Below are 26,158 nucleotides of genomic sequence, written 5' to 3' on the forward strand. Positions count from 1 at the left end.
TAATTGGCAACAAATAAAAAAGTGGCCCAAACAAGATTACAGAAAGTTCTTTTTTTAATGTATTAAAGAAACAAAATATAATTAGTTAAATAGTGAGCTTTAGCAGTTGTGTTAGGCAGATTTTGTTACCTTCAGGGACAGTCAGGCAGGTTTTCCAGTCTATATGCTAGGCTAAGCTTTGGCTGGTGGAATGAAAGTGGTATCAATCCTCTCATCTATCTCCCAGAATTTTAATTCATATTCTAACTTTGCATCATGACTTTATTGTAATATATCCGCAATGTTTCAACAGGGCACAAGGCCAGGATCAATGATGCAGTTCTTATTTCACTGCCTCACTTCCTGGCTGCAGACTGGTGTTCATTTAGGGGGTTTTAACTTAACAGCAAAACAAAATAATCATGTCATCATGATTTTTATCAGCTAGATACATTGTCTGCTGTTGCTACAGTGAAATACCTGTATACAAAATACAAGTGTCCCATGACCTGCCTTGTCATTTCTGCCATTGTTTGTGTTGAGGCATTGCCTTTTCTATAAATAACATAGCAGGAGAGTGTAAAAACCTGCAAAACTGTCAGTGCGAGGTGAGCACACAACTATTTTCAGTGAGCTGGAGGTAGGGGAACTCCTAAAATACAAAACCAGTCACTAACAGAGTGGTGAAAATAACTCTGAAGGTGAAGGTATTTGAGTTTATTTTGTCTACGTGAAGATGCATACAGCAAGAGTAGGAGGTTGACCTCTGTCGTCAGCAAGTGTGTGTCTGAGGGTGAGAGGAAGCTGCCCCTGCGTGCGGGCATACCACAATCAGCATCACGTCAGCAGGGGGTGGGAGGCGAGAGAGGAAGCCCCCTTTCAATTTCCTCGCACTTAATATTTTCATAATTTACACTGAGCTTCACTGAAACAAAACCTAATTCAATACCATCTTCACGCAGAGATGAAAAGCGTCTGTGAATTGATTAGCCTGAGAGGAAGAGGTTCCAGACCTCTGAATCATTTCCCACATCCCTGATTTGTTCAGTGATTCCAGTAACATGAATAACATGAAATAAAGCCGCAATGCAGTCGGATTATGCTATGAGTTCATTTGCACGTGATAGCAAGACTAACACTGAAGACAACCTGAGCTTGAGGAAACACAAAGTTTGGCCGTGTTAGTTTTCTAGATGCCAGTGATTTGAATTGTGAGGCATTGTGGGATTCCAGGTGACGTGGCCTCCAAGATTACAGGTACAAACAAAAAGTGCTACCTGACACGAAGTCACATAAGCTGTTAGCTGACTCACTTGTGCGCATTGACATGCCTCTTTAAATAGTTGTCTGTTTCACCCAAAACCCACAGATGTCACCCTCATAGTGGCGCTAGAGGAAAGTCAGGAGATCACCAAAGTCTTGCTTCATCCTCTGAGAACCTTGTATTACTGTTCAAACTTTCAAGGCAATCTGTCCAGTCATTGCTGAGATATACACTTTCTATTAAGGTACACATATTCACCCTTAACTAGTTGCTTATTTGAGGGCTTAGCCCCTGGCTAAATTGAAGGTTGGGCTGGTGCAGACAATATATATAAAAAAACCAACAACAACACATAATAATAACAGTAACAACAACAACAACAACAACAACAACAACAACAACAATAATAATAATAATAATAATAATAATAATAATTCAACGTCTCTAATGGGACATTCCAAGCGCTCTTGGGCGCCCTCTGGTGGTCATCGGGGCTCTCAGCAGGCGCTGAGTTAGGGTCCGTCCTCTGTCTCTTCCTAAAGATTCTTCCACCTTTTTCTCTCTTAAAGCTGTTTTTTTGGGGGGAGTTTTTCTTCATTAGAGTGATCGGTCTCAGCCTGTAACACCCTCTGTCCTGCCTTTAACGCCTTCTGACTGATAGGGTTGTTGGTCGCGTGCAGTCATCAAACCACTACCGCCAACGCACGCGCGGTTGACACGCCCATGTTCCGGGAGCCTCGTGTGACCGGTGAGACCCGAGCCTGATCGATACAGTTGTTGAAGTTTGTTTGTTTGTCTGTTTGCTGTTCGTTAGCGTAATTTCGAGCGTGGTGAGCTTGTACATTCTGTTTATGGGTTAAATGTTAACTTAGCTAAAGTCTCGTTTAAGTAAAAGTATGTTAAGTAAGGTCTGCTTGAAGTTGAAGTAACGGTATTAATTTCCCTGTTGAATATCGCGGAATGGAGGCGTTATAAGTGGTAAAACGTCGAACTCCCAACCTTTCTAACCATAATTAAAGTAAAATGAACAGCTAACTACATTGACTAGAGCTAGCTAACGTCAGCTAGCTATCAGTTTCATCCTTTTTTTCCCTAAGCTGTAGAAAGTGTGATACTAGGTGTTTCAACAAATCCTCCGCCCACCGAAGAACATATCTATTGATACCATATTGATACCATATTTTCGAATATGGATTAATTAGCCACTGGCTAACCTAGTTAGCTACAGTTGGTCACACTAGCTTAGTCAATTGACGCCATTGAACCCTTTTAGGAGAGTCTTGAGACTTGGTTTTGGGAACTGTAGCTAACATGACTATGTGCGTTTGTTAGTATCATTCAGTTTTTTTGAAGCGTGGTTTCGTTTTGTCTTTTCAGTAAACATACAAGCTTTCAGGATGTTCCATGCTCATGGATCACATGGAGGTTCCAGAAGAACCTCTTTTCCACACGTCCTCAAGAATTTGCCTGCAACACCAAGACTGACTGAGTCATACAGGTCTCGGTCTGTCTCCAGTGGTCCTGGCAGAGATGTCTTTGACCAACAAGTGAAAGGTACATTCAAATAACTATTCACATTTAATGTTTTTGCTATGGCCAAGCCGAGAAATCTGTGTTAGTGTAAAATTTCTTGCCTTTTCTACACTTTTCCTCACTTCACCAACTAAGGTCCTGCGGTCAAGCCAAAAGTTTCACCTGTAATGCTGATTGACAGATACAAGAAAGGTGAGGTGAATGCCGTTGCTTTGCTCCATCAGCTTGCCCAGACTTTGCTGTTCCACCTGGAAATAAAGGAGACGGTGACTACAGGTAAAGCTCCTCAGCATGTCGGTGCATTCACATTCACATTCAGAGACTGCTGTTATTGGTCCATGAAAGCCTGTCCACTAATTACACTTGACAATATATGCAAAAGGCTTATATGCTGCCTGTGGTCAAAATTGTAATCTTTTGATTCCTGATGACTTCTTCCATCGTTAAAGTAATTCATTATTACAGAAATGCAGACTTACTTGTTATAGGACTGCACAAACAATTATTTATCTACTGATGAATAAACAATTTTCCTGATGGACTGATTTACCACTGACCAATCATTTCAGCACTAGTTTGTTTGTATTTGAAATAATTTCAGCAATAGTGTCTGACAACCAGAATAATTGATAACTACTTAATCAACAGCTTCTTAAAATTTTGACATTGTCTAATATAGAATATTGGCAATGGTTAAGCTATTCTACTTTGTGTACAGTAGAAGTAACTCTTACTTGGCTCAGGAAGATAATATCTTCGTCCATTGACCACAGTTGCTATCCCAAAATTCAAAAGTTTGTGTTTTCATTCCAAGCAAATACTACGTCTGCTGATTCCACTGATTATGGCTTCTTACACTGCTTGAAGGCTCTAGCCTGTAAAGTCAGCTGAAGATGAAAACCTGCAATCTCACTGCATACTCCACATAGTGGCTTATTTAAAAAAAAAAAAAAAAAAAAAAGACACATCCACAATTAGAGCTGAGGATTGTCTCCAATCAATTTTTTAACTCTTGCTTTCTCAGGCATTGAATCAGGGCTGTATTTTGCCTTTTGTGTCGTGATTGATGGGGTCGAGTACAAGACTGGCATTGGGAAAACCAAGAAGGAGGCTCGGCTCAATGCTGCGTTGCTTGCTTTGGAGGACCTGCTGCCCACCTTGCAAAGTCTGGACTCTGTCCTCCCTGTAGCATCAGGTTAGGGTCTAATGCTTATCAAAGTAGAATGTGTTTTCTGGGTGCATTTGAAATGATCAGAAGTCACCACATAAAGGAAATATTGGGTAGACACTGTTTTTGGAGAGCCGAATCACATCATAATTATTGAGAGTGGTCAGAGATAACTGTTAAAACCTGTTTAAGAAATCTGTTACAGTAGAGCTTAGTGTCTTATAAGATGGCTCTTCATTTCCATGCATGTTTTTTTCCCTAGGTGTCCCTCCACCCTTGCCAGTAAAAGAGCAGCCATCCATCTCTAACGTCTCTCCATGTAGAGCCATTCACGGTAATTCAGAATTTCTTTGTGACTCTCTGATTCTCTCCATGGCAGCACAGCACACCTAATGAACCATATTAATTTAAACCTTTTTAATCAGAAATGCAGAGACATGCATTTCACTGTATTTGACAAAATACAGAAGACAGAAGAAGAACAAACCAACTTCATGCAGCCACATATGTTTGACAGTGGTACATTTTTTTGTTCTGTTCCCTCACTAGTATGTCTTTCTGAAGTAATGTTGAAGTTCAAGTTCAACTGCTTACATCCAGGTTTATTTAGAGGGTGTTGATGTCGATATTGGATGCGAAGTGTAGCCTGTTTGGTCTGGTCTTCAGCAAGTGGAACACATGTTCAGTTGAACAAAAGTTGGGTGTCTGTCTTTTCCAGTGAGGAACATTGAACTGTTTGGCCTCAAGAACTCCTTGGGCACCGTGGCTAGGTAGTGCCCTGTGTCTTTGTGGAAGATGAGGTGTTCAATCTCAGAAGAGGCAAGCTGAGCTTTTCACACTGGGCTATTCCACCCCAAGAGAATGGTTGAGTCCCCTTTTGGCTGAATGACTGCTCCGTGGAAGCTGTATCGGAGGTTGCTTTGTGTGTCTCAAGAGGTTGCAGAGAAAACTGTGTCATATCAAACAATAGACACATAGAACGAAGCAAGGACTCACAGTCTCCATCTGCTGTCTCTGAGCTGGTCCCCATATCCTGAATATGCAGCTATAGAAAAGCTAACATGTTGCTTTTTTTCAACTCCTCAGCCTTTCTCTCTTTCCTAATTCATCTATAACCAGAGAAGTGAGAATATGTAAAAAGAAGCAGCATTATCTGTTGTGTTATTGTTTGACATAGTGTGGTGCTCGGCAGAGACAGACACGGCCAAAAGAAGCTTCTCTGAGTCTCAAGGAGCTTACTGTATGAAGCAAAAAGGGGAAGTGCAGGGTATACTGCACAAAGCCGTGCTACTGTAGAATATACACATCTCTATTCAAACCTTTCTCAGAGTTCAGGGTGTCTGAAAGGAGATCAGTTAAAAAAAAAAACCCAATATTTTTGTCTTTTTTTTTGGTGTACAGAAAGGAAGAATTTCATCAACCTCCAGATTCTACATGCTGTCAGGGATCATCTCATTGAACTGATGAACAGCCATCAAGAGTTTTCTGCCTGTGCAGGCACCACCGCAGCATTCGTCATTCAGACTTGTAAGTGAGCTCTCGCAAGGGAAAAATCTGGGAGAAGGTTGGTCAGTTTGAAGGGTAAAGTTTAAAAGTCCTGCCTTTTAAACTTCACATACAACAACAGCACAATCTTCTGCATAGCCTCAAACATTATGCTGAAAATCAACACATTTCTGACATTGTCCCTGCAGAAAATAGACTTTACAAAGGTAGTATTTGTTTCAGAATTTGTATAGCTGTCCATGGTACTTTCTTGACCGCATTGTGTATCTATATACTGTATAAAACTTCATGCTACATAAAAGGGAACAATGCTGTATTTGTTGCTCCATCAGGTCTATTCAGAAAAGAAATGTCATTCCCTAACAAAAACAATGTTTGCAACTAAACTGCAGGTGTTGCAGTCTGTTCAACAGTTGAGTGGCCACTAGCTAAGTAGCCTGTACCTCTGTCCAAACTCTTCCCTGTCTCTAGCTGGTGGATGTGAGGTGGTCGCTTTCGGCACTGGGAACTTAAATACCAACGAGAATGCCTCGTCCAGTGGCCGGATTGTGCATGATTCACATGCAGTCGTAACTGCAAGGAGGTCACTTATGAGGTTAGTTGCAAACATGACCCTGTGTGATTATCCTGTGATGCAAATGTTAATGCACTGAACTGCCAAAGAGTTATTTTTCAATGATATTTGATAATTATTTGAAGCACAGAGGTTTCAGAATTAGTTTTTAAAATCAGGAATAATAATAAAACGTATAGAAGCCTTTTCACTTTGTACAAACCATCGTGCAAGTAATTGATAACACTGTTTCATAAAGACGTTCAAGATTACGACTAGTTTAAACACCTTCAAACACATAATGTGGTCATACAGATGACACATTTGTTGAATGTGAACCTTTTGCCAGTGGTGTAAGTTTACATACACGTAAGTAGACCACGGTGGCCTACAAATGTCTCTGAGAGTGACTCGCAATGTGGTTGCATTTCCTGTTGTTTTGTGAAGCAGTCTCCCAATGCTGATGGTAGTAGTGATTACTGTTAAACAAAGCACAAAAACTGAATACTGATGGCTTAAACGAAATGCCTCTATTTTACACATTCTCCATAGCCACTCAAATGATTGAACAAAATACAATAATTTATTAAAACAGATGCCATAACTGACGTGCACTCTGTATCTGTCCTTTAGTTTTTATTTAGCATGTGTCACACTGCTCAACTGACATTATCCAAAAATATAGATGCTGGTACTGCACCTATGCGCATATTTAAGATGTAAAATGATGAGCCATTCTCATGCTGTGCTTTCAGGTTTCTGTACCGGCACCTGTTGATGTTCTTCAGCAAAACGGGCAGCCTGACGGAGAAGTCCATCTTCCAGCAGAGCAGCAGCAGCAGCAGCAGCCTCCTCTGCCTGAAGAGCAATATCACCCTCCACCTCTACGTGAACCAACTGCCAAAGGGTGCTGCTCAGCTCCCTTCCAAGCTGTGAGTGTTTGATTATCAGCTTCATCCTTTAGAGGGACTCACTGCTGTTTTCTCACAAGGCACTGACATAAAGTGATGCGATGCGTCCTGAGGAAGGGAGAGGTCATGACAAACAATTATTGGGACTGATATTGGGATGTACCCTGTTTTGTAAAGACAAAGAGTTTCCTCGACTGTTGTTTTGCTCTCAACCTTATGTGGCAGTTAGCAGCTAGCAGTTAAGTATTTCCAAAAGCCACAAAAATGACAGTTCTGTCTAAAGTAGCATGAATGATCTTTTTTCAAATGCAATGCTTTCAAGGGCCTTTCCTTAGCTCTGTGCTCTATTCTCAGGCGCCTCAACCCACTCTCCATTTCGGCATGGCAAGTCAACAATGAGATCAGCCTACACCTGTCAGTGGAGGGCAAGGTGAATTTTAATATTGCTTGTGTATTAAATACAACTAAAGTTAAAGTTTGCACTTCTAAAGTGCATCAAGGAGTCCTAATTTAAATAGCATTACAATTGTTCCCGGTACCATCACTGCATAATACAAATTGATCTTTTTACTTTAAAGGTGTTCTCAGTTTTCTCGTCAGCCTTTAACCACTCTGCCTCCAAGTTGGTCAGCATGTCCTCCACAGACAAGCTCACTCAGTGGCAGGTGCTAGGATACCAGGGAGCCTTGCTCAGCCACTTTATTGAGCCCATCTATGTCCAGAGCATCCTCATAGGCAAGTCAAATAATGCTCCTTATACTACGATTATCAGATTTTTTAATTCTGGGGAAATTCAAGGCATGAACCCTTCAAAGAGTGTGCTCCCTTTTGCAAAACCCTGACCATGTTGGCAATAATAAAGTCTGTTTTAAGAGCACTGCCTTAAAACCATCAGTGCAGATCACTGTGAAGAATCATTCCAGGGGTGATCTGATTTGCAGAAGAGTTGTAGTTCCAATGTGTCTCCCAGTTCATTGAAGACCTGTCACGTATTTGTGGTGGTTGATTGCTCGAAACTGCTTGTTTTAAGATGTATGTGCAGTATGCAAGTGGTGTTGCCACCTACAACAAGATCTCTATCGAAATACTTGGAAGAGATCGTTTCCCAGTAGAATGCTGTTCAATACAAACAACCATCGGCCTTTATAGAGATAAATGAAATGATAAATATCTCTGACAGTCACAATGAAAAAATAGTGGGATCCCAGTGATGTGTCAAAACATCATTCTGTACAAGATTTTAATTGATTAAAAATGACTCTTCAATGAGATTGCATTAAATAGGTTGTCCTATTTTTCTGGTACTTCAGTGTAGATCCTACTTAAAAAAAAAGTCTGCTTTAGGCGTCACAGCAAATGAGGTGCTGTGCTAAGGGCCTGGCGCACATTAAAAATATTTTCCTAAGGCAGGAAGCGGGGAAAGTCCTAACTATGAAATAAGCATGGCAGAAGGATTGTCACAAAAACATGTGAAAGTAGATGACACCAAAACAAGCTAACTGACAGCCACATATTTTCTCAAACAGTCAACCTAAAAATAGGCGCTGCATCATCATTTACATATTCAGATGGTTGATGTTTGAGTTTAAGCTGGTTTTTCATGCTCACAGGACATAATAAGCAAACAATTTCCCCAACATTAGTCTCATCTGTTTCAATCTGAACATTAAGTCAGGTGTGAAAATATGTTAATGAAGTTTCGACATCAGCTTTTAAAGACAGCAGTGTTAGATTTGATTTGTCCATGTGACTCTGTCCTCTCTTCTTTTCCTAATCAGAATGGCCCTTCATATAAATGACCCACATTTTCCCAGTGTATAAGAGCAGGGCACTCCAAAATTAGTTGGATAGATGTGAAAATGTTAAATTGCGAAGTAGAAGAATTGGACCTGACCAAAGGCCCTCTTTCGGTCATCTTGGCTCATGCTGAACTAAATATGCCAGCCTGGCTGAGAGTTTGGACTTTTTTGGAGGGGCAAAAGCCCACTTCTGCACTGGATTTGCCCAAGACGAATGAGAGCATCATTGTGTAACAGAATATGGCATAATAATCATTTCATCTCACTTATCTTGTTTTCATTCTCATCGTAAGCCAAAATCATAATAGAAAATAAAATTCAATTAGTCGCTCAGACCTACCTGTACATAGGGATTTCCTGAAAGATAATAACTTTCAAAATCTTAAATCCTACAGGTGACTCTGGCTGCAGTGATGTCCGTGGCATGGAGATCTCTGTGAGCCAGCGAGTGGAGGGGATCACCTCTCAGCTGCCCATGTTCTACTGCATGTTTAGGCCTCACATCAGTCTGGTGCCTTCTGTGACTACCAACAGCACCAGCAATGGCCAGTTGACCTACAGTATTAACTGGAGTGAAGGGGACAGCTCCATGGAGGTTGTGGATGGCCTGGAGGGCAAGACTGTAGAGAAGTAAGGATGACTGTATAGGAAGCAGGCAGTAGGCTGTCATATGTAACTGCCTAATTTAGCATGAAGCTAAATCCTGTCAGTAATATTTGCTTGCCACTAGTTTATTTTGCTGTGCTGGTTTTCCATTCACATTCACATTCACAGTAACTGGATAGCATTCATTTAAAATTCAAACATCGGTAACATAACTTCCAGAGCTTGTCATTGATCATGGAATAATTAATCAAAAAATCTGTCATGGATTTGGGTTTTAGTTTAGCTAATTCCTTGTGTCATCCTTTTGCTGTACTTCCTGTCTTTGTGTGTTTTCCTGCCTTTGTGATTGTTGATTAGTTTCACCTGTCCCTTAGTAGCCTTCCCTCCCTAGTGTATTTAAGTCTTTGTTTTCCCTCAATCAGTGCCAGTTTGTCTGAATGCCTTGTGTGTTAAGCATTCCAGCCCTCACCCATGTTTTTGGGTCTTTGTATTGTTTTCCTGGACATTGCCACTTATTGGATTTCTGATTCTAGCCTGCTCCTTGTTGGATTGACTTTCTTGTTTGGACTGATTTGTTTGGATTTGACCTTTGCCTGCCCCAACATCCCATAAGCCTTTTGTTCCCTCTATGCACATGCATGATAAATGGATTATAAGTGGATTACAATAATTTCAAGGTTGAAACAAGGCAGCCTAATGGGCAGGTTACCAGCCATGGACTGTGAGAAGTTCAACTGTAGCCAGACTTCCTCAGCATGTTCCTTCATCAGTCAGCTGTGTAGGCATTTACTCAAACCTCCTGCTGTTTTGATGGCTTTATCTGTGATTATATCAGAGCTGGTTCTTTACACTGATTCTCTTGTCGTAGATCTCCCTTTAAGAGTGGCTCTGCTCTGGCAAGCCGTCTGTGCAAAGCCGCAATGCTGCACCGCTTCAAGTTGGTAGCCAAAGAGGCCCAGAGACAGGACCTGCTGGCTACAAGCTCCTACAGAGAAGCCAAGGTAATCTCAACAGGTCCTCCCCACACCAAAATAACACACCACAGCATTGACATACAGCATACAACACATGCATCACAGCATTGAGATATGTTAACACTGATCATCTGACATTCATTTTATTTGTTAAGCAAAAACAGACCCTGCATTTTGAAATTTAGGTTGGGCTGTACCGAATAGGTTGAAGCTTCCGAGCTTCATTCATAATGTTTGCATTCTCATTCTTAGTCAACATTCGAATGCTGTGCAGCTTTTAAGGGTTAAAGCCCAGAAAGGACAGAACCCTGTTGTGTTTGTGTTGGTTTATTAATATTATGATGACCATGATTATTTTATTGAGCCCAACAGCTCAAATTTCTATAAACTGGAATTAGCTAGAAACTTGAAACTCAGTCCAATAACTGGAAATAACGTGCAAGTGTGTCCCAAGAAACATAAACCTTATTGGCCAGACAATCATGCTGTAATTAAGGCCCAAAAATTCAATTTTGGAATGTGAGTTCGATTGACTTGAACTTGGACACACAAGTCCAACTTGATGTGCTCTACAAAAAACCCTCTTGGACCATAACAGTCAGCCATGATGGAATTTCTGCCATTTTGAATTTAATAATATCAATAGAAGTTGTTCTCTGTAGGGGTCGTTGTTATTCATACTACTTCTATTGTTGTTTTGTCACTGAAGAGGATGGCGAAGCCGTACCAGGAGGCCAAGAATGTGCTGAAGGTGTACCTGTTGCAGCAGGGCTTTGGGTCCTGGCTGGACAAGCTTTCCGTTAGTGATAACTTCAGCATGTGAATAAAGCCACAATATCATTGGAAAAAAGCAGCATTCTGGAATTCTATTCTAAAATGGTAAAACTAAGTTTAGTTTGCAAGAAGCACTTGTTGTGGGATTTTACCATTATGGCAGTAAGTTTCTGTTGTGGTTTCTAGTCTATTAACCTCCATTCATGATTTAAGAGTAGTTTTGTTTTTGTGAGAGGAATACCGGTACTGCACATTTGTATAAAGTGCTATTTTCTGAAGCAAATAACTTGTGTTGCAAGTTATTTAAAAGAGTATTTTATGCTTTTGTGTGAAGTGGAAATAACAGCGTAGAATGTATGGTCCAGAACGTTTGTATCCTACATTTGAACTCTGCCTTTAAATTCCTAAGTGCTCTTAGATATGACAGTAAAGTTAAGTTATTGTTATATAAAAGCTGGTGAGTTTGGTTTCACTGAAGTAACTGTTTGAGTTTTCATCTCATGGGGCAAAAAAATTAAAGCTTTGGTTGCTTATTCTGCAATTTGATTTACCACTTGCTGTTGTTTGTGAAGGTTCCCAGTTATCCAGGTTACAATGAATCTTTCTGCTTTAATAGGTACACTTCTCACAGAGACCCCAAATATTTGATAGTATATACCCACTGAATAAAGAAATTAAAAAAAAAATAAATACTGATGTCATACCCATTATTCATACATTTTGACCGGGAAAAACGTTGCAGTAAAACAACTATCAAAGAGGTACTTGGGGACCAGTTATACAAGAATATGGTTGAGTTTGCAATTCTGATTTTTTTTTTCCACAAGAAAGTAAAAAGTCTGCATATGTGGAAATGACTGGGATATTGTTAGGATTTTAGCATGCAATTACTAGAAATGCTTAATAAAAGCAAGTAATGACAGATGTAGGCCTACGTATTTCAACAAAGGAAAGTGAGGGAAAAAAAATTAAACAACCCTCGTGGCCGTCGAGTATAGATTTGTGAGTTTGTGAGGAAGACTTGACTGCACCATTAAGCCTATGTTGGCACCCAGGCATTTTGCCATACAAAAAAGTGTAGATTTCAGAGTTTATGAGGGGCACCTGAATGCAGCATGAAGTCCCTGTATCTGCGCTAAACTTGGACAGAGACAGCAGAGACAGGAAGCGTGGTGCCAGTAATTGTCACCAAAACGCGGTGACATATTTTGGCACATGTAAATGAAACTATTTTTCTTATCTATTGCGTCACAAAAAGGTTTCGCCTCTCATCCAAGGGGCTTCTTCAGTTTAAAATGACTGGTGGGTCCCAGGTTTTTATCCTCTGTGGGGTCATTACCAAGGTCACTGATAGCAGTGCCGCTGCTTCTGGCTGTTAAAACAGCAGTTGTCTGTGAAAGGCTAAAAGAACAGCATTGTAGCTGGGGAGTTAGTGTCGTGGACTTCTGCCTCTGTTGAGGGATGGTTTCTCTACTTTGACGTAATTAGCCTTCTTCTGTCCTTCACTTGACATGTTGTGTTTGTGTTGTTCCTGGATCTTAAGGCTGCTTTCACAAAGGTCCAGTTAGGGTATGTCTCTCAGATGTTTGTTCTCCTTCTCTTGGGCCTGGGCACTTGTTGGTACACGATCTCCAAGAGGTTCCAGAGGAGCAAGAGGTTCTGCAATGCCGGCGGACCTACCGTAGGCAACAAAGCCAAATAGTCAGGTTTCAGTTTTGCGATCATTTAACCTTGTGTACAGTTATCATTTTTGAGAGCAGTGGCACAGGTAATATGCAAAAATAATTTTAATGTGGTACAACATTTTTCAACTCGTCAGCCAACATGCTGAGTGGACCCCAAATTGTGTCCAAAAAGCACTTCATTAGGACTGAAATCTGGGCTCTCTGGTGACACCTCTAGTATTGTGAGCAACAACCAACACAGGAACTCTGCCCAGTCCTGAGAGAATTTGGTATAACAGGAATGCAACGTAGACTTGAACGTCTGATGAAAACATTGAAGGGCTCCTTGAGCCTGATGTTTAACCACAACCTGAACAACGTTGCCCTCTTGCATGCCGTTCACCACTCAAGTCCACTTCCTTAACAGCAATCCACCATCAAGAAAATGGCTTCTAGGAACATATTGAGTTCATTTTGTGGATAGACCAACAAACAAGGATTCACCGTAGGATGTGCATCTTATTCTTAAATATACTCCTCTCAATGTAGTGACGGCCACATACAATAGTGGTGGACCGTCAGTCCAAACTCTCACCCCAGCTAAATCATAACCCAGAATAACGTCTGTGCACTTAATTGGCAGCCAGGGACTGACAGCCGTTTCAACCAATGCTCATAGCAAGTCAGAGAAGAGATGAAAATAATGCAAGGAAACCCGCAGAGGAACCAACCCCATGCGAGGTACAGGAGGTTATCCACCAGTAGCAGTTCGGAATGAGAAGGCAAACATACTTTGTTAATCAGAATTTAGTCCAGTAAGTGATTCATATTGTCAGGTGTGATTGAAATTTTCACAAAATACTGCAAGAGATGTATTTGTCCCTAGGAAAAGAAAACATGTTTTTTGGAGTGTCCAAAATATTGCGTGCAATTTTACCCAAATCTCTTAGCTGTTTGATAAAAATACTTGCATTTATAGCGACATGTAGTGACCTCTAAGATAAGTTTGTTTGAGGTAGGAGAGAAAATGTTTGTTTCATATGCTAATGTGATGTGTCCATAGCGTGATTGCCATGGTTTGTTGTGTTATTCAGTTTTGTTGCGTACAGGTACGTTTCTGCTGAGGGTTGGAATAACACACAAAAATGATCGTGACTTAGAATATGGAAGAGCCACAGCAGTACATTCGAGATAGGAATGAAAGGATTAATTGGCAAGCAGGCAACTGACCAATGAATATTCAGATGGATGAATAATTTACGCTTATTGCAGATATTTGGAGGAATCCCTTTAGGGAACAGTAAATTATGATAGGCACTTGTAATTATTTTAACTCTTTGTGATTATTTCTAGAGAGTTAATAGGTAAATGATTGAATGAAACAGATTGTCATGTACAGTCCTACACTGAGAGTGTGCTTGTGTGTAATTTAGAAATCATTTTGGTACTGTGTTGGCAGTTAAACAGATTTTTAGGTTTTAGAAATGACCAGGAGCCTGTTTCATCTGCAAAACAAAAGTTTAATTGTACTTTCAATCAACACCAACTAATACTGTAGCCCATGTTATAACTGGTTTAACCCCTTTGTTCAGTGCCCTATCTATGTATAAGCCTAATAACTTAATGAAATCAACCGTAATCAGGACATTGTCGCAGAGAGCAGACATAATGAACTAGTAATAGAAAGTGAGATATCAACAATAATACTGCTTCATTAAAAAAACAAGTTATTGTTGTTGCTATCCCATTTGAAGTGGCAGACATTCAGCATAGCTTCTCTCAGAAGGAAGGTTTTTCCCTTTCTCTTTAAACAGTCTCTACCATCATTCTGCAATGACAGTTATAAAGAAATTACTTGACAACTGCTCAACAGAGCTGTAGATTCATATATATATATAAAGTTATATCTTAGCTATATGTTACTTACATGTATTTTGCAAGTTATCTCTACAAAGCTATCGTGTAACTTCGTCACTGCATTCAAACTAAGCTAAGTTTGAAATAACACATAGCTGGTGCAACATGCTGCTTTGTTTTAAACACTTCCAGCTTCCTATTGTAAATTGCTTTGTCAAGTTAATACTGTATGATTTTGGAATGCTGCTTTTAAATGACTAGTAAGTGGCTGGTGGACTATAGAAGCCTAAATTTAGCAGCATTTGACGATCAAGAAGTATGTTTTTTTTTTTTTGTGGAGGGCCAGGTTCTATGATGCAGGGATCTGGCTGCTTGTCACTGGATTCAAACATATTGACCCCCCATGTTGATGCAAACTGTTCATTTGTCTCATACGCATACAGGAAATGCTTTGGTTTCCTGTGTTTGCGTAGCAGTGGATCATTTACTCTTAAGTGTTGAGCCGTCTTGTGAATGGAGTGGTGTGTTTACTTTCTACTGATCTGGCCAACAGAGGGATTTACCTGTGCTTTCAGGGAACTTGTGTCCAGGGATCAAGCCTCAGTTGTATGTCCAGCTCCAGGTTTCATCATTCTTATTTGTCTCCTTTTACATGTTATCATATGCATTGCAGAGTATGGTTGTACAGTGTAATGCAGTGCACCAAACCCTGATAACACCTTGGATTGTGTGTTATTTCATGCCAGTATAGCAATAGAATAGAATGGTTAAATGCAGATTTTTTTGTTTTTTTGGAATACGTACAACTTTGAGTTGTTATGTTCTCCTCCACATATGCAGAGCCCCAGAGTCGATGTGTTTTTGATTCTGTTGAGGAGACAGTAATCGCCATCTCCCAACCTGCTTTAAGTGGTGATGCAGAGGGAAACCGTTAAGGTTGCACATTTACAAAGCAGTGTTGGCTTGATGCATGTTATACTAAAAGGCCATGCTCTGTAAGGTGCTGCTTGTAAATTGTCCTCTGTCCTGCCTTGCCTCCTCATTTTGTGAATATTTTCTTTTGTATTTCCTTTTGTTTTTCAGTTAGCAAGGAAAATTTTGATAATCAAGATAAAATATTGACAACTGCATTGTAAATCAGAAGCAAGAAGTTGCAAAAACTTCTTGAAAACCCTCTTTTCCAATTCATTAATGCTATGATCTGTATGTGTCACCCGGCCAGCTCATTTATGACTTTTATGTAAAATGGTACTAACCCACAGTGTTTTAGTCTTGTGACCTTGGCTGATTCTTAATGTTGTATGTGTAATTAAACGCTGCCTTCTCTTGTATGTGTCTTGCGTTGGGCTGGAATCTTTTGTGGCTTGTAGCATTTTTCATCTTGTATAATGTTATAGGTGTTTCCTTTGTTGACATTAATGTGATTAATATTAGTATTATTATGTTTTTAGTATAATAGGTTTTACATAGGTGAGTCTAATGTTGCTCGAATCTAGAGAGTATAGCTGAAATAAATTTAAGTTACTGATTTAATTCTCCCAAACAGAAGCAGATTAATACAATGTAAAAAGCATATGAGCTCACCCTTTCTTTTTTTTTCTTGTCATCAGTCACTGAGGTGATACTAGTAGGCTTTGAGATAAACAGGATATGCAACTCCCTTGATGTGGTTACTCAGTGAAAACATTTGAGACCCAAGCTCTTAGAAGCTGGAGGATGTTTAATATGTGCTGCATTCTTGTAAATCGTGGTTAGATTAAGAACTCTGTTGGCCATTTTGTTTATGAAATAGTAAAAGGCTAAACAAACTACATCAGAGCACTCGTAGTTACAAGAAAGTGACACAACAGTGCGCCAAAATGCGTGTGTGAAGGTGTGTATGCTGGCTCGTGTTGTACAAGTGCTTTGAGTGTTTGGTAAGACTCGAAAAGCGCGTATAAATGCTGGCCATTTTACCAGCTTCAGTACATATATAATGACTCTGGGCAGACTTGGAAGTGACCTCAAACTTGCCTGGTCGTTGAAGACATTCAACAGTGTAATTCTAGTTCTATAGTAATATAGTCTATAAACTTTTGTTATTTTTAAGAATAACAGTATCTTTTTTACTTTACAGTTTGCAGTACACCCTGACAACTTTTAGGCTGAGCTAATGTTTAAAGATGTTCTCATGCTACTATGTGGTGACACCAATATAGGCGAATAGTAAAGTGGACACAATTAGCTGAGCAGCGTGGGACTGCATGGAATGTGTATTTTTCCTAAAATGACATGACGGTGACTTCAATATGACTTGACTTTCCATGTGCAAACCTCTTGCACACAGCTTGACTAGTTAAATTGCCCCAAGCACTGAGGAAGTTCAGCCTCCTACAGCCTCCGCCACATGCCTGTTCCTCTCCCACATTGTTTGCTTCGCTGCTAATGTTAAATTGAAAAATCTGGCTCTAAGACAGAGTTTATATCATGTTTTATATATGTTATCGGTAGGTTAATCCGAAACATAATCCAGATAGCACTCATGTTTGATAAACTCTCCACCAAACAGCAGACAAGAGCTAAACTAACAGTTTTTTTTGGACGAAGATGTTTGTAATCTTGCGAGGACATTCTAAAACTTTCCACTCTCACTTTACATAATTTGTACATGTTCTTAAAGGCATCACACAACCTCTTTAAGGTAACATTTATTAAGTTATACCCTCAGGTTTAGAGCACCAACGTACAGCATATTAAATAAACAATAAATATATAAATAAACATTCAGAGCTTTACAGGAGCTTACATCAAGTACATTCTCATTGTTGACTATTGAGAACTTTTACATTCACTTCACAGCAGTTTGTTGTAGAAATCATACATACAATTGTGGAAGTATACAAATATATTAATATGTAGTATAAATTAAAAACATTCACTGTGAGTCGTTGCCTTATCTCCATGGTGCAGTGGCATGGTTATAAATGCAAATATAGCAGTGTTCAGAATCATAGCATTACTAAAAACAGATATACCTGAGATTACTCCATTCGACATGTGTAGATGTTGCTCGATTACATAAAATCATGAAAACACATGGACATATTCTTGAGGAATCCGTCTGAGTCAGAATCAGTGGTTGGTCGTGTGATCTCATACTAGATGAAGTTTATCTGTCAGTTCTCTGCAGCACACGATAGCTGCTATAGACTTCCTGTGGTGTTTCTCGGGACAGCTGTTGGGGAAGTTGTGGCACAAAGGTTGCCCCGGTCTTGTCGGACTGAAGCCACTTTTTAACTCAAGGTCACGGTATTTAGACGCTGAAGTAAAGAATTCATTTTGCTCAGAAACTTAGCGTAAGGAATTGGAGACCAACTCTCACATGCACATTCTGTGGAGTTTTCCAGTGCCTTTGAAGAAGATAAAAAGTCAGTTTAGAACATTAGAATTAGAGCAAATTTCATAACGCAGTCATTTGTTTCTTTGTCATCAATACTTGATTCAGCAACACATCGTGAAGAAATACTTACATTGCCGTTCACTTTGCCCGATTGTTTTTTGGCCGTGTCCAAGACTTCGGCAGCCTGGTTTATTTCTCCAGTTGGGTCTTCACATTCCTCTCTGACTGTTTGAAGTTCTGTCAAAAAGCAGTCCAGTGCTGCAGAAATGCACTGCTCCTGTTGTGTGTGTGTGAGAAAGAATGATGTTTTAGCTTCCTTTTACTGCTCTGAGGCAGACTTGTGGCTGCACACGGAAAAGTCAGCAAGTAGATGTAGCTGTCACAGCTGTGTGACATAGCAACACCTGGCAAGCTCATTTCCTTTACTAGAGAACTTTCACATGTGGTTTATAAAAACTCAACTAAACCCTGAAGCTTGAGCCTCTTTGATGCTGGGGAGTACCCAGCATGACCTTTTTTGTTCTAACTTAATATTCGTAAACTCATCAGTCCATATTTTATTGTTTACACATGACAGAAGTTTCTGGAAATGCATCATTATAGTTTAAAGAACTGGAAATCAAACATGTAATGTCTATAAATGTATGTACTTACCTTTACGTTTGATGGAGCATAGAATTTTGAATCTGATGGCTGTATGGACAGAGGAAAACATAGAACTACATTAGCAACTGGAAGAAACTTAGCAAATTGAGCTGAGAAAAAAATATTATTCTCGAAATGACTTACACATTCGACTTCCAGCAATAACTCCATACTAAAGTCACTTATGGGCAGAGATTTTGCTGGAAGACAACCAGAGAGAGTAACAATCCAAAAGGCAATCCTAACAACGCGCTCCATATTCAGCTTGAGTTCTTGTCAATGTGATAGGCGAGTTGTTTAGTGGAGGTGTTGTATTGGTTTACTTACCCCATGTGCTGTATTGAATTTATATAGCTGTGGGGTGGAAAGGGTGGGCTGAAGTAGTTGTATATCATCTAATGCATACAGCGTTGTTTTTCCTTTAGATGACTCTTGGAATTTTTTTTTTTCTTCATGATGCTACTTCAGCATGGTAAAATCCCTCAAGTGGCCTATTGTAGCACAGCATTTAACTTCAAGCTCTTATGAAACTAGGTTGGCCGTCCCTAGTTTGTGGTGCAGAGGGTTTTTCTTTTTTTCTCTACTGGGCAAATATTTGTCATGAACTGAGACTTTTTACCTTTTTAAATGTATTAAAATATATGTAAAACAGCCACAACATCTTCAACCATCTCTCTCAATTAGAGAAGGCACAACTCACTGAAGAATAATTTGAAAAAGCTGTTGCCTAACATGCAAAGGTAATGACTTCACTCAAGATGTCACTGTTTTTTGAGTGATTTTTAAGTTTATCGACTCAAATCAGATTTTAACCGTGCTTTTGTCACAATTTAATCCAAGTTTTATAATTCTACTTCAACTGTATGTATCAATCTACTCCAACATTAAGTATTTAGCACTTTTCAGAACAGAAGTTAGAGGAAGACGGGGAAAAGGGACAGGGGATTAACGAAACGTTCTTTAAACTATCACGAGATATATACACATATATGTATATATATATATGTACACTGTGTGTGTGTACGAAAAAGAGTGAGTTTATAACCCTTTACCCTATAGGTAATTCATCATGATGTCATCAGGGATAATGTTCAGAACTATTTCCTCAGTGTGGAGGTATGAAAACCTTTTGGTGGCCATAGGGGAATTTTCACTATGAGACAGAGTAAAACAGCATAAATTAATGAACATCTTTGTGCACCATGTACAGATTTGTATAAAAACATAAAATATAAAGCCTGTGTTGATATAAAGAATGAAGTGCATAATCTAGTAGTGTAATTGTATAATTAAGTGACATACAGAAAGACCAATGTTAACGTTGTGTGTTTGGTGAGCAGCTGAATGCTGTGTGCACCTCTTTGTTTGCATCTTGGGCATGTTGAAGCTACATACTGAAGGTGAAAGTGCATACTCAAATGCAAAGAGGCTGTGATGGCTCTTTTATTACTTTCTTTGGTTTGTAATCGTCAGTCGCTGCTGCTAGTTAACTTCCCACTCAGTATTTCCACACGGTCCATTTCACTTTCTTGTGTTGGTGTGTTCCCACCGCTGCCGACTTTTGTCAATGTGTTGCTGCTGTCTCCACTGCCACTGAACCAGGTCACTGCAGTCTGAATTGGTATAAAATGTGAAAGGACACACCCTTGTGGCACTTTCTATGCTGCAGAGTGCAGATTATGTGCCTTGCACAAGCCCCAGATTTATTGCAATTTGGGAACAAGGAAGTCATCCACCTTAGTATGATTTTACTGATATGCCAGTATCAGTGAAATCATACAGTAAGATCTGTTTGGACAGTACTCCATTCAAAATCTGTAGCTATTTCCATGTAAAATGATGGAGTTTCTTGTCATTCAAATTACACTTTTTGACTTTTTTGACACTTTGAGAATTTCTGACCTGTTGCCGCTGTGGTTATGGTATGATTTAATTTAGGCCAGTCGTTCTCAATCTTTTGTAACTTTAAAAAATGTTAGAGGACCAAGTTACCAATTAAATTAGAAAAAAACACAACATAAAAGGAGAAAAAAAAAACTGGTCTGTGACAGAGTTCTGAGTCTATGAAGACACCAGTCACCACCCTAAGTTTTCAGAGAACTTACTCTTTTACATGAGCAAATGCATTAAGACCTGAAGACAAAATCATGAATCACAGTTGTAATTGCTCACATTTTATTGGCAAAATTTCACATATCTTTGACACAGATGTGATACATCAATTGTGTAATAAATAAATATAATAATAATAAATAATTGAGAACTTCTTGCAGTGTTTCTGAACTGTTATTTAAAAACACATTTTAGTGCAGTGCATAATTTTTAAATAATGATAAAGTAGAAGAAACATCTGTAGCGTCAGCAAGGATTCATTGTCCCGTGGATCATTAACTGGACAAAACCTGTCCAACAAATCTCTGAGTGGCGTTCACAAAGCTTCCAAACTGCTCATGAACAGTCATGGTAAGGTTGCAGTTTGTCTGTGTCTGAGGAGAGAAGATGGGTTTAGTATCGGATCATGCATTTTAAGTGAGGAACTTAAAATCTAAATAGTTTATAAGGCAGTAAATACAAGACTGTCAGTACTCACATTTGTGAAGCATGTTGTGTCCAACGCCTCCAGAGTGTTGAGAATGTGATGCGGTTTATCACAATGACTTCGGGCATTGTCCATTCCAGCTGTAAACAGCTTGAGGGCCTCAGCGTAGCATTCAATCTGATAAAGACACAACGATCCTTAGGGTCACACTTCCAGTTTTGGAAATCAACAGAGTCATTTTGAGTGTTGGCAATAAGAAGTTGAATCAGATTCAGTTAATGTTCCCATTAGTGTTGAATGCTGCAGATGCTGGTGTTATGGTTACATTTATTGTCGGATACGGAGGTTGATGCAAGGATTGCTCACAAAAACTTTAGAGAGTCTCAAAAGACAAAAACACTGTGGTGATGTAAACACAGGTGTGGAGACATTCTGAAATCCTTTAAGACATAAGTTAGGCTGCTACAATCTGAGAAAGCAGCATCAACATCCTACATGAGAACTTAAACCTGCTCTTCAGTGATCTCTTACCGGCACGTTTGTTGGAGACGTGAACGTCACCTCGTTTTTCTGCAATGAATTGGAGAAAAGGACAAAAGAGCGTCATTATTCACTTTCAGTTGAAGCATTTCCTTTATTGGAACGCCTGATCTGGTTGGTTGTCCCAAATTTATTTCCATTTTTAATAGACTGAAATATTTGTCAAACTGCTTTTATCGTGAAATAACTTACACATGAGACATCATGTAGAACGTCAAAGCCCATGTTTGCGTAGATGAAGCAGGGAGCAGGCCGCGCTTGAAGAAATCCTATGAGAAGAAACATCCAGAGGGCGATTCTGAAACTCTGCTCCATGTTAAACTTCTGAAAAGTTTGATTGCAGGTGTCCTGTGAAGCTGTACAACAGTACTGTTTATCAGTTGCTTGTGGTTCCCTCTTGTGCAGATTGCTGATTTATAAGGTGCAGCTGACACATGTGAGTGGGCAAGTAAGGCAAGTGTGTTTTTGCTGGAACATCTTGCTTTTTTCCTATTAATCATGTAGCATTTTCCCCTAATCAGCTGCATGGTGAAAACCCAAAGTGAAAAAAAAAAAATTCAAGTGGGCACGGAGTGGTGGTTCTGGTGGTGATTAGTGAAAAACTTGACGTTTTGTCCACATGAACAGAAATGTTTTTTTAAGAATGTTTCTTTCATATCACTTAAACGTAGTTATATCCCATTATTCATAAATATTTTTTCTGTTTCTGTCAACGGTGTTTGGTGGGCACTCCTGTACTTTAGGAGATTTGTTGGTTTTGACACTAACAGTGCTTTCCAGAGCTTTATCAGTGACAAAGTGAGCATAAAGGGAGATCTGTTTGTCAGAGAATTTGTTAGTATTTCTTTTTTGTTGAACATGAACCCAAACCGCTTGCAAGACCACAAACGTATCTGTAACATCTGTGTCTTTTACTTTTGCTTTTGTCTTTAGCTCGGGCAGCAGTTATTCTCAAAGTGTTTTAACTGTATTTAAATTTGAAATCAGTCACATGCAGCATGCATTCCAAAATTATTTGGGCGCATAGAAACTGCAAGTAAATAAACTGTTCATGAAATGGCACAGGTATTTTCTTTTGAGGACTAAAAGGCAAAAATCTGAGAATCTGTCAAAATGCTGTGACTAAAAAATGCAACAAAAACACAAAACAGATGATGCAAATAAGCTTTGAGTTTGAGTTTATATTGGGCAGAAATGCATTTTCAGGAATGAGAACTTTATTTATTTGCATCACAGTGACTTAAACAAATGATCAAGCAACAAGTAAAATAGACAGGAGCCTGACTGGCTGCAAGTACAGGTTTATCTTGAGTGTGTTGCATCACACACTCAGCAGAAATGAAGGGGTTCTCTTACACCTACGAATTTGCGGGGATTCCCCACAAGTATCCCAGATAGCAGAGGTAGCACTGCTAACAGCCTCTGCTGTTGCATCATGTGACATTGGACATTGTCGTCATTCTCCACAGCTAAATCTAACCTCACAGGTTAGGTTTCAGTTCTGAGGTTTCTCCTGGAGTCACCAAAAATAATGAATGTGACTGGATTTTGACGTGAGTGCAGAGGGTGGGGAAATTTCTATCCATGGAATTTGTCGCTATGTGGGGGCATCCCTCCTGTTTCCATGTCTTACTGCAAAGCCCTTGCCCACACTGATTACAAGATTAGCGTTAGATATTAAGGTACAAGTGCAAGCACCTTTGGAAACCTTTTATTTGACCAGGCAAGAAGGGAAGTTTCAGTCACACTTGACATTCTTCTCATGCTCAACATACATTTAATTTTTATTTGCTGAAGTAAACCAAGATTATCTTAAACCAAACCCAAAATGATTCTTGTACATTGCTGCAGGTGCAAGATTAATATCCCAGCTTCAACTCAGATTTGACCCTGTTTCCTGTTTTTGTGTGCCTGCATATTGAGTGAGATTCTGTGTTGCAGGTTTGTTTGATGTTTGGAACCACAATCACAAGAAAGTTGAAAATGCAGCTTGTTTGCTCCCACACTGTGAAATACCATTCCTTTGATTATTGGACTGTGTGTGTGTGTGTGTGTGTGTGTGTGTGTGTGTGTGTGTGTGTGTGTGTGTGTGTGTGTGTGTGTGTGTGTGTGTGTGTGTGTGTGTGTGTGTGTGTGTCTATCTATATACCATTACACATACCATTGGTATCATTGAATATCACTTTGTTCTTGTTATGGTGAGTAGGTATCGTTAAGGTTTTGTCTGTTGTTTTTATTGTAAACCACTTTTAGTGACATTTTTGTATTAAATGTGTTACATAACTTGATGGTAATTTATTTAATGTGATTTAACCTCAAACTGACCATACAAATCTTCACCATCCCACAGGTGACCTTACTTCCCTTTCTTCCTCCTTCTTGTCTTATTGTTGAAACAGCTCAAGAAACTGTTTTGTAAGGCTCTATCATCAACTGACTGTCTCCTACGTGATAATACTTCCATGAGGTAGATTTTTTAAGATAGCCGAGATAATGGATGAAACAAACACACCAAACAGTAACGCTTTGTGGCGAGCGCAATGTGTTTCTTCCTTGTTGCACACTCAATGGCTCTAAAAAGGTACTGAGTCATCTTTGCCGCGAATGCAACACCTACAATACAGGACATGTAAATCATGCTGTCCATGTTTGGGAACCTCTTCCTGCACTTTTCAATTAGTGATTTTTTATTTATTTATCTATATGAAAGCTACAGATTAATAGATTTTCAAATTCTGCTTTACATTATTATAACGCTTTATAATAGCGTGCTTTATATTGATTGTGTAGGTCTTTGCTACATTGATATGTAAGGTAGTTCATTGATTTCACTTTTCAAACTCTGAGCAACAAACTGATTTACTAGTTATTGATTAGTCTGCCGATTATTTTCCTGACTATCAGTTAATCTTGTAGTCCAAGCTCATGTCTTCAAATTGCTTGTGTTTTCTGAGCAACACTCCAAAAACAGCTTCAGTGTTTGTAAATGTTCACATTTAAGAAAGAAGCAGTGGCATTTTTGCTTCAGAAAAAGACTTAAAGCATGAACAGCTTATCAAAATTGCTGCAGATTCATTTTCTGTCGATTGAATGACTGGAGATCGGCTTTTAGGTCTTCAGTGCATTTCAACAAACCAAGAATGCTTCAGACATTCTACTCTTTTCTCAAAATTTTTGGAATGGAGATTAAATAAGTGCCTAGGCTTCAGGGACAACAGTAAAGTCATCCACCGTACCTGATTGCATAAAATCAGTATTTTCTTTGCTTGGATGTGGTTCATTTCATAGTCAGTCAGTTTTCCAACCCGGCAGTATCTTCAGAGTAACACACCTGAAGCAGTTGATGCTACAGTTGTACCTGTTGTCTCTTGCTGACAGTCAAAAAAAATAAATAAATAAAAAAAAATTGATTTATTTAAGTTCATGATCCCAAGTATGACAGTAGTGGTTGCTCTTTTTATTTTACTTTCTCTTATTTTTCTATCAGCAGAGAGACACAATGGATGAAATACCGTGCCTTATAAAAGCAAAATCATTTTGTGGCCTTTGCATAAGTCCTTGTTTCCTATGATGGTTTGTGTGGGATGATGTCAGTTAAACTACACACTGACCAGAAAAGACACTTCCCATGTCCCAAAAACTAGACGTCACTCCTCTCACTACATTTCACTTGTCAGAAAGAAAGAAAAAAAGGAAATAAAATCTTTGGTTTCCGTGATAGTAGTGATGTCAGTGGAGACAGTGGAGGCTTGGTTACCACAGGCCACCACAGCGTAGTATCACACTCAGGTGGCGGCTTTGCTGAGTTACTGTGTTTTATTTGAGTCATTTGTAATTTATGGATCACCATAAATTCTTATCTGTCCAATTCTTTTCAATTTATTCATGTTTAGTGTATGGTACCCACAAGTTCACGTCACCATCCTTTAGTGAGTTGACGCATTATTTTCTTTGTCTTTTGTTTTAGTCAAGGGGACTTTTTCAGAAACAAAAGTTTGCAAAGATGCAAAGATCAGTTCTCTTGTGCAGTTCTTTACAACTCTTTAGAACAAGGATCTTTGGAGGCTGAGAGTTTGTTTTCATTCAATTCACTCCTTTCAGCACTCATAAAGTGATTTTATTTATTATAAAGCTTGCAGGGATTGCAAAAGTCTGGCACTGTGCTGGAGTGATTACATTTTGCTTGAATTTCCACTGTGATTCATTCTCATACATATCATATATACATTCTACTGACAAGAAAAAAAATTATGACAAAAAAAGTTAGTGAGCCATCTCTTGCTAATACAGCTGGAGCAGTTGGTTTTAAGACACTGACGCTGACAACGAAGTGGTAATGGAGGGCAAAACCATATCTTATGGTTCCACCACAGTTTGGTTTAGTCAGAGCAGGTGTTTTGTCAAACAAGCAAGGACTCCATGATGAGATAAGGCTGGGACGCATATTACAATTGTAGAATGGATTGT

General features: G+C 39.2%; 1 protein-coding gene across 1 annotated transcript; it reads left to right on the forward strand.

Annotated features, from left to right (window-relative positions):
- Positions 1-2,640: 2,640 nt before the first annotated feature.
- adad1 (adenosine deaminase domain containing 1 (testis-specific)) lies at positions 2,641-11,116 on the forward strand. Its single transcript, XM_041944591.1, is given in 12 exon segments — positions 2,641-2,807; positions 2,904-3,052; positions 3,801-3,971; positions 4,207-4,278; positions 5,346-5,471; positions 5,922-6,045; positions 6,759-6,935; positions 7,269-7,344; positions 7,493-7,649; positions 9,109-9,343; positions 10,188-10,320; positions 11,003-11,116. Coding segments are annotated over 12 exon segments (1,701 nt in total).
- Positions 11,117-26,158: the final 15,042 nt, after the last annotated feature.

This window comes from Chelmon rostratus, chromosome 9 (assembly GCF_017976325.1).
Source record: "Chelmon rostratus isolate fCheRos1 chromosome 9, fCheRos1.pri, whole genome shotgun sequence".
Classification (NCBI taxonomy): domain Eukaryota; kingdom Metazoa; phylum Chordata; class Actinopteri; order Chaetodontiformes; family Chaetodontidae; genus Chelmon; species Chelmon rostratus.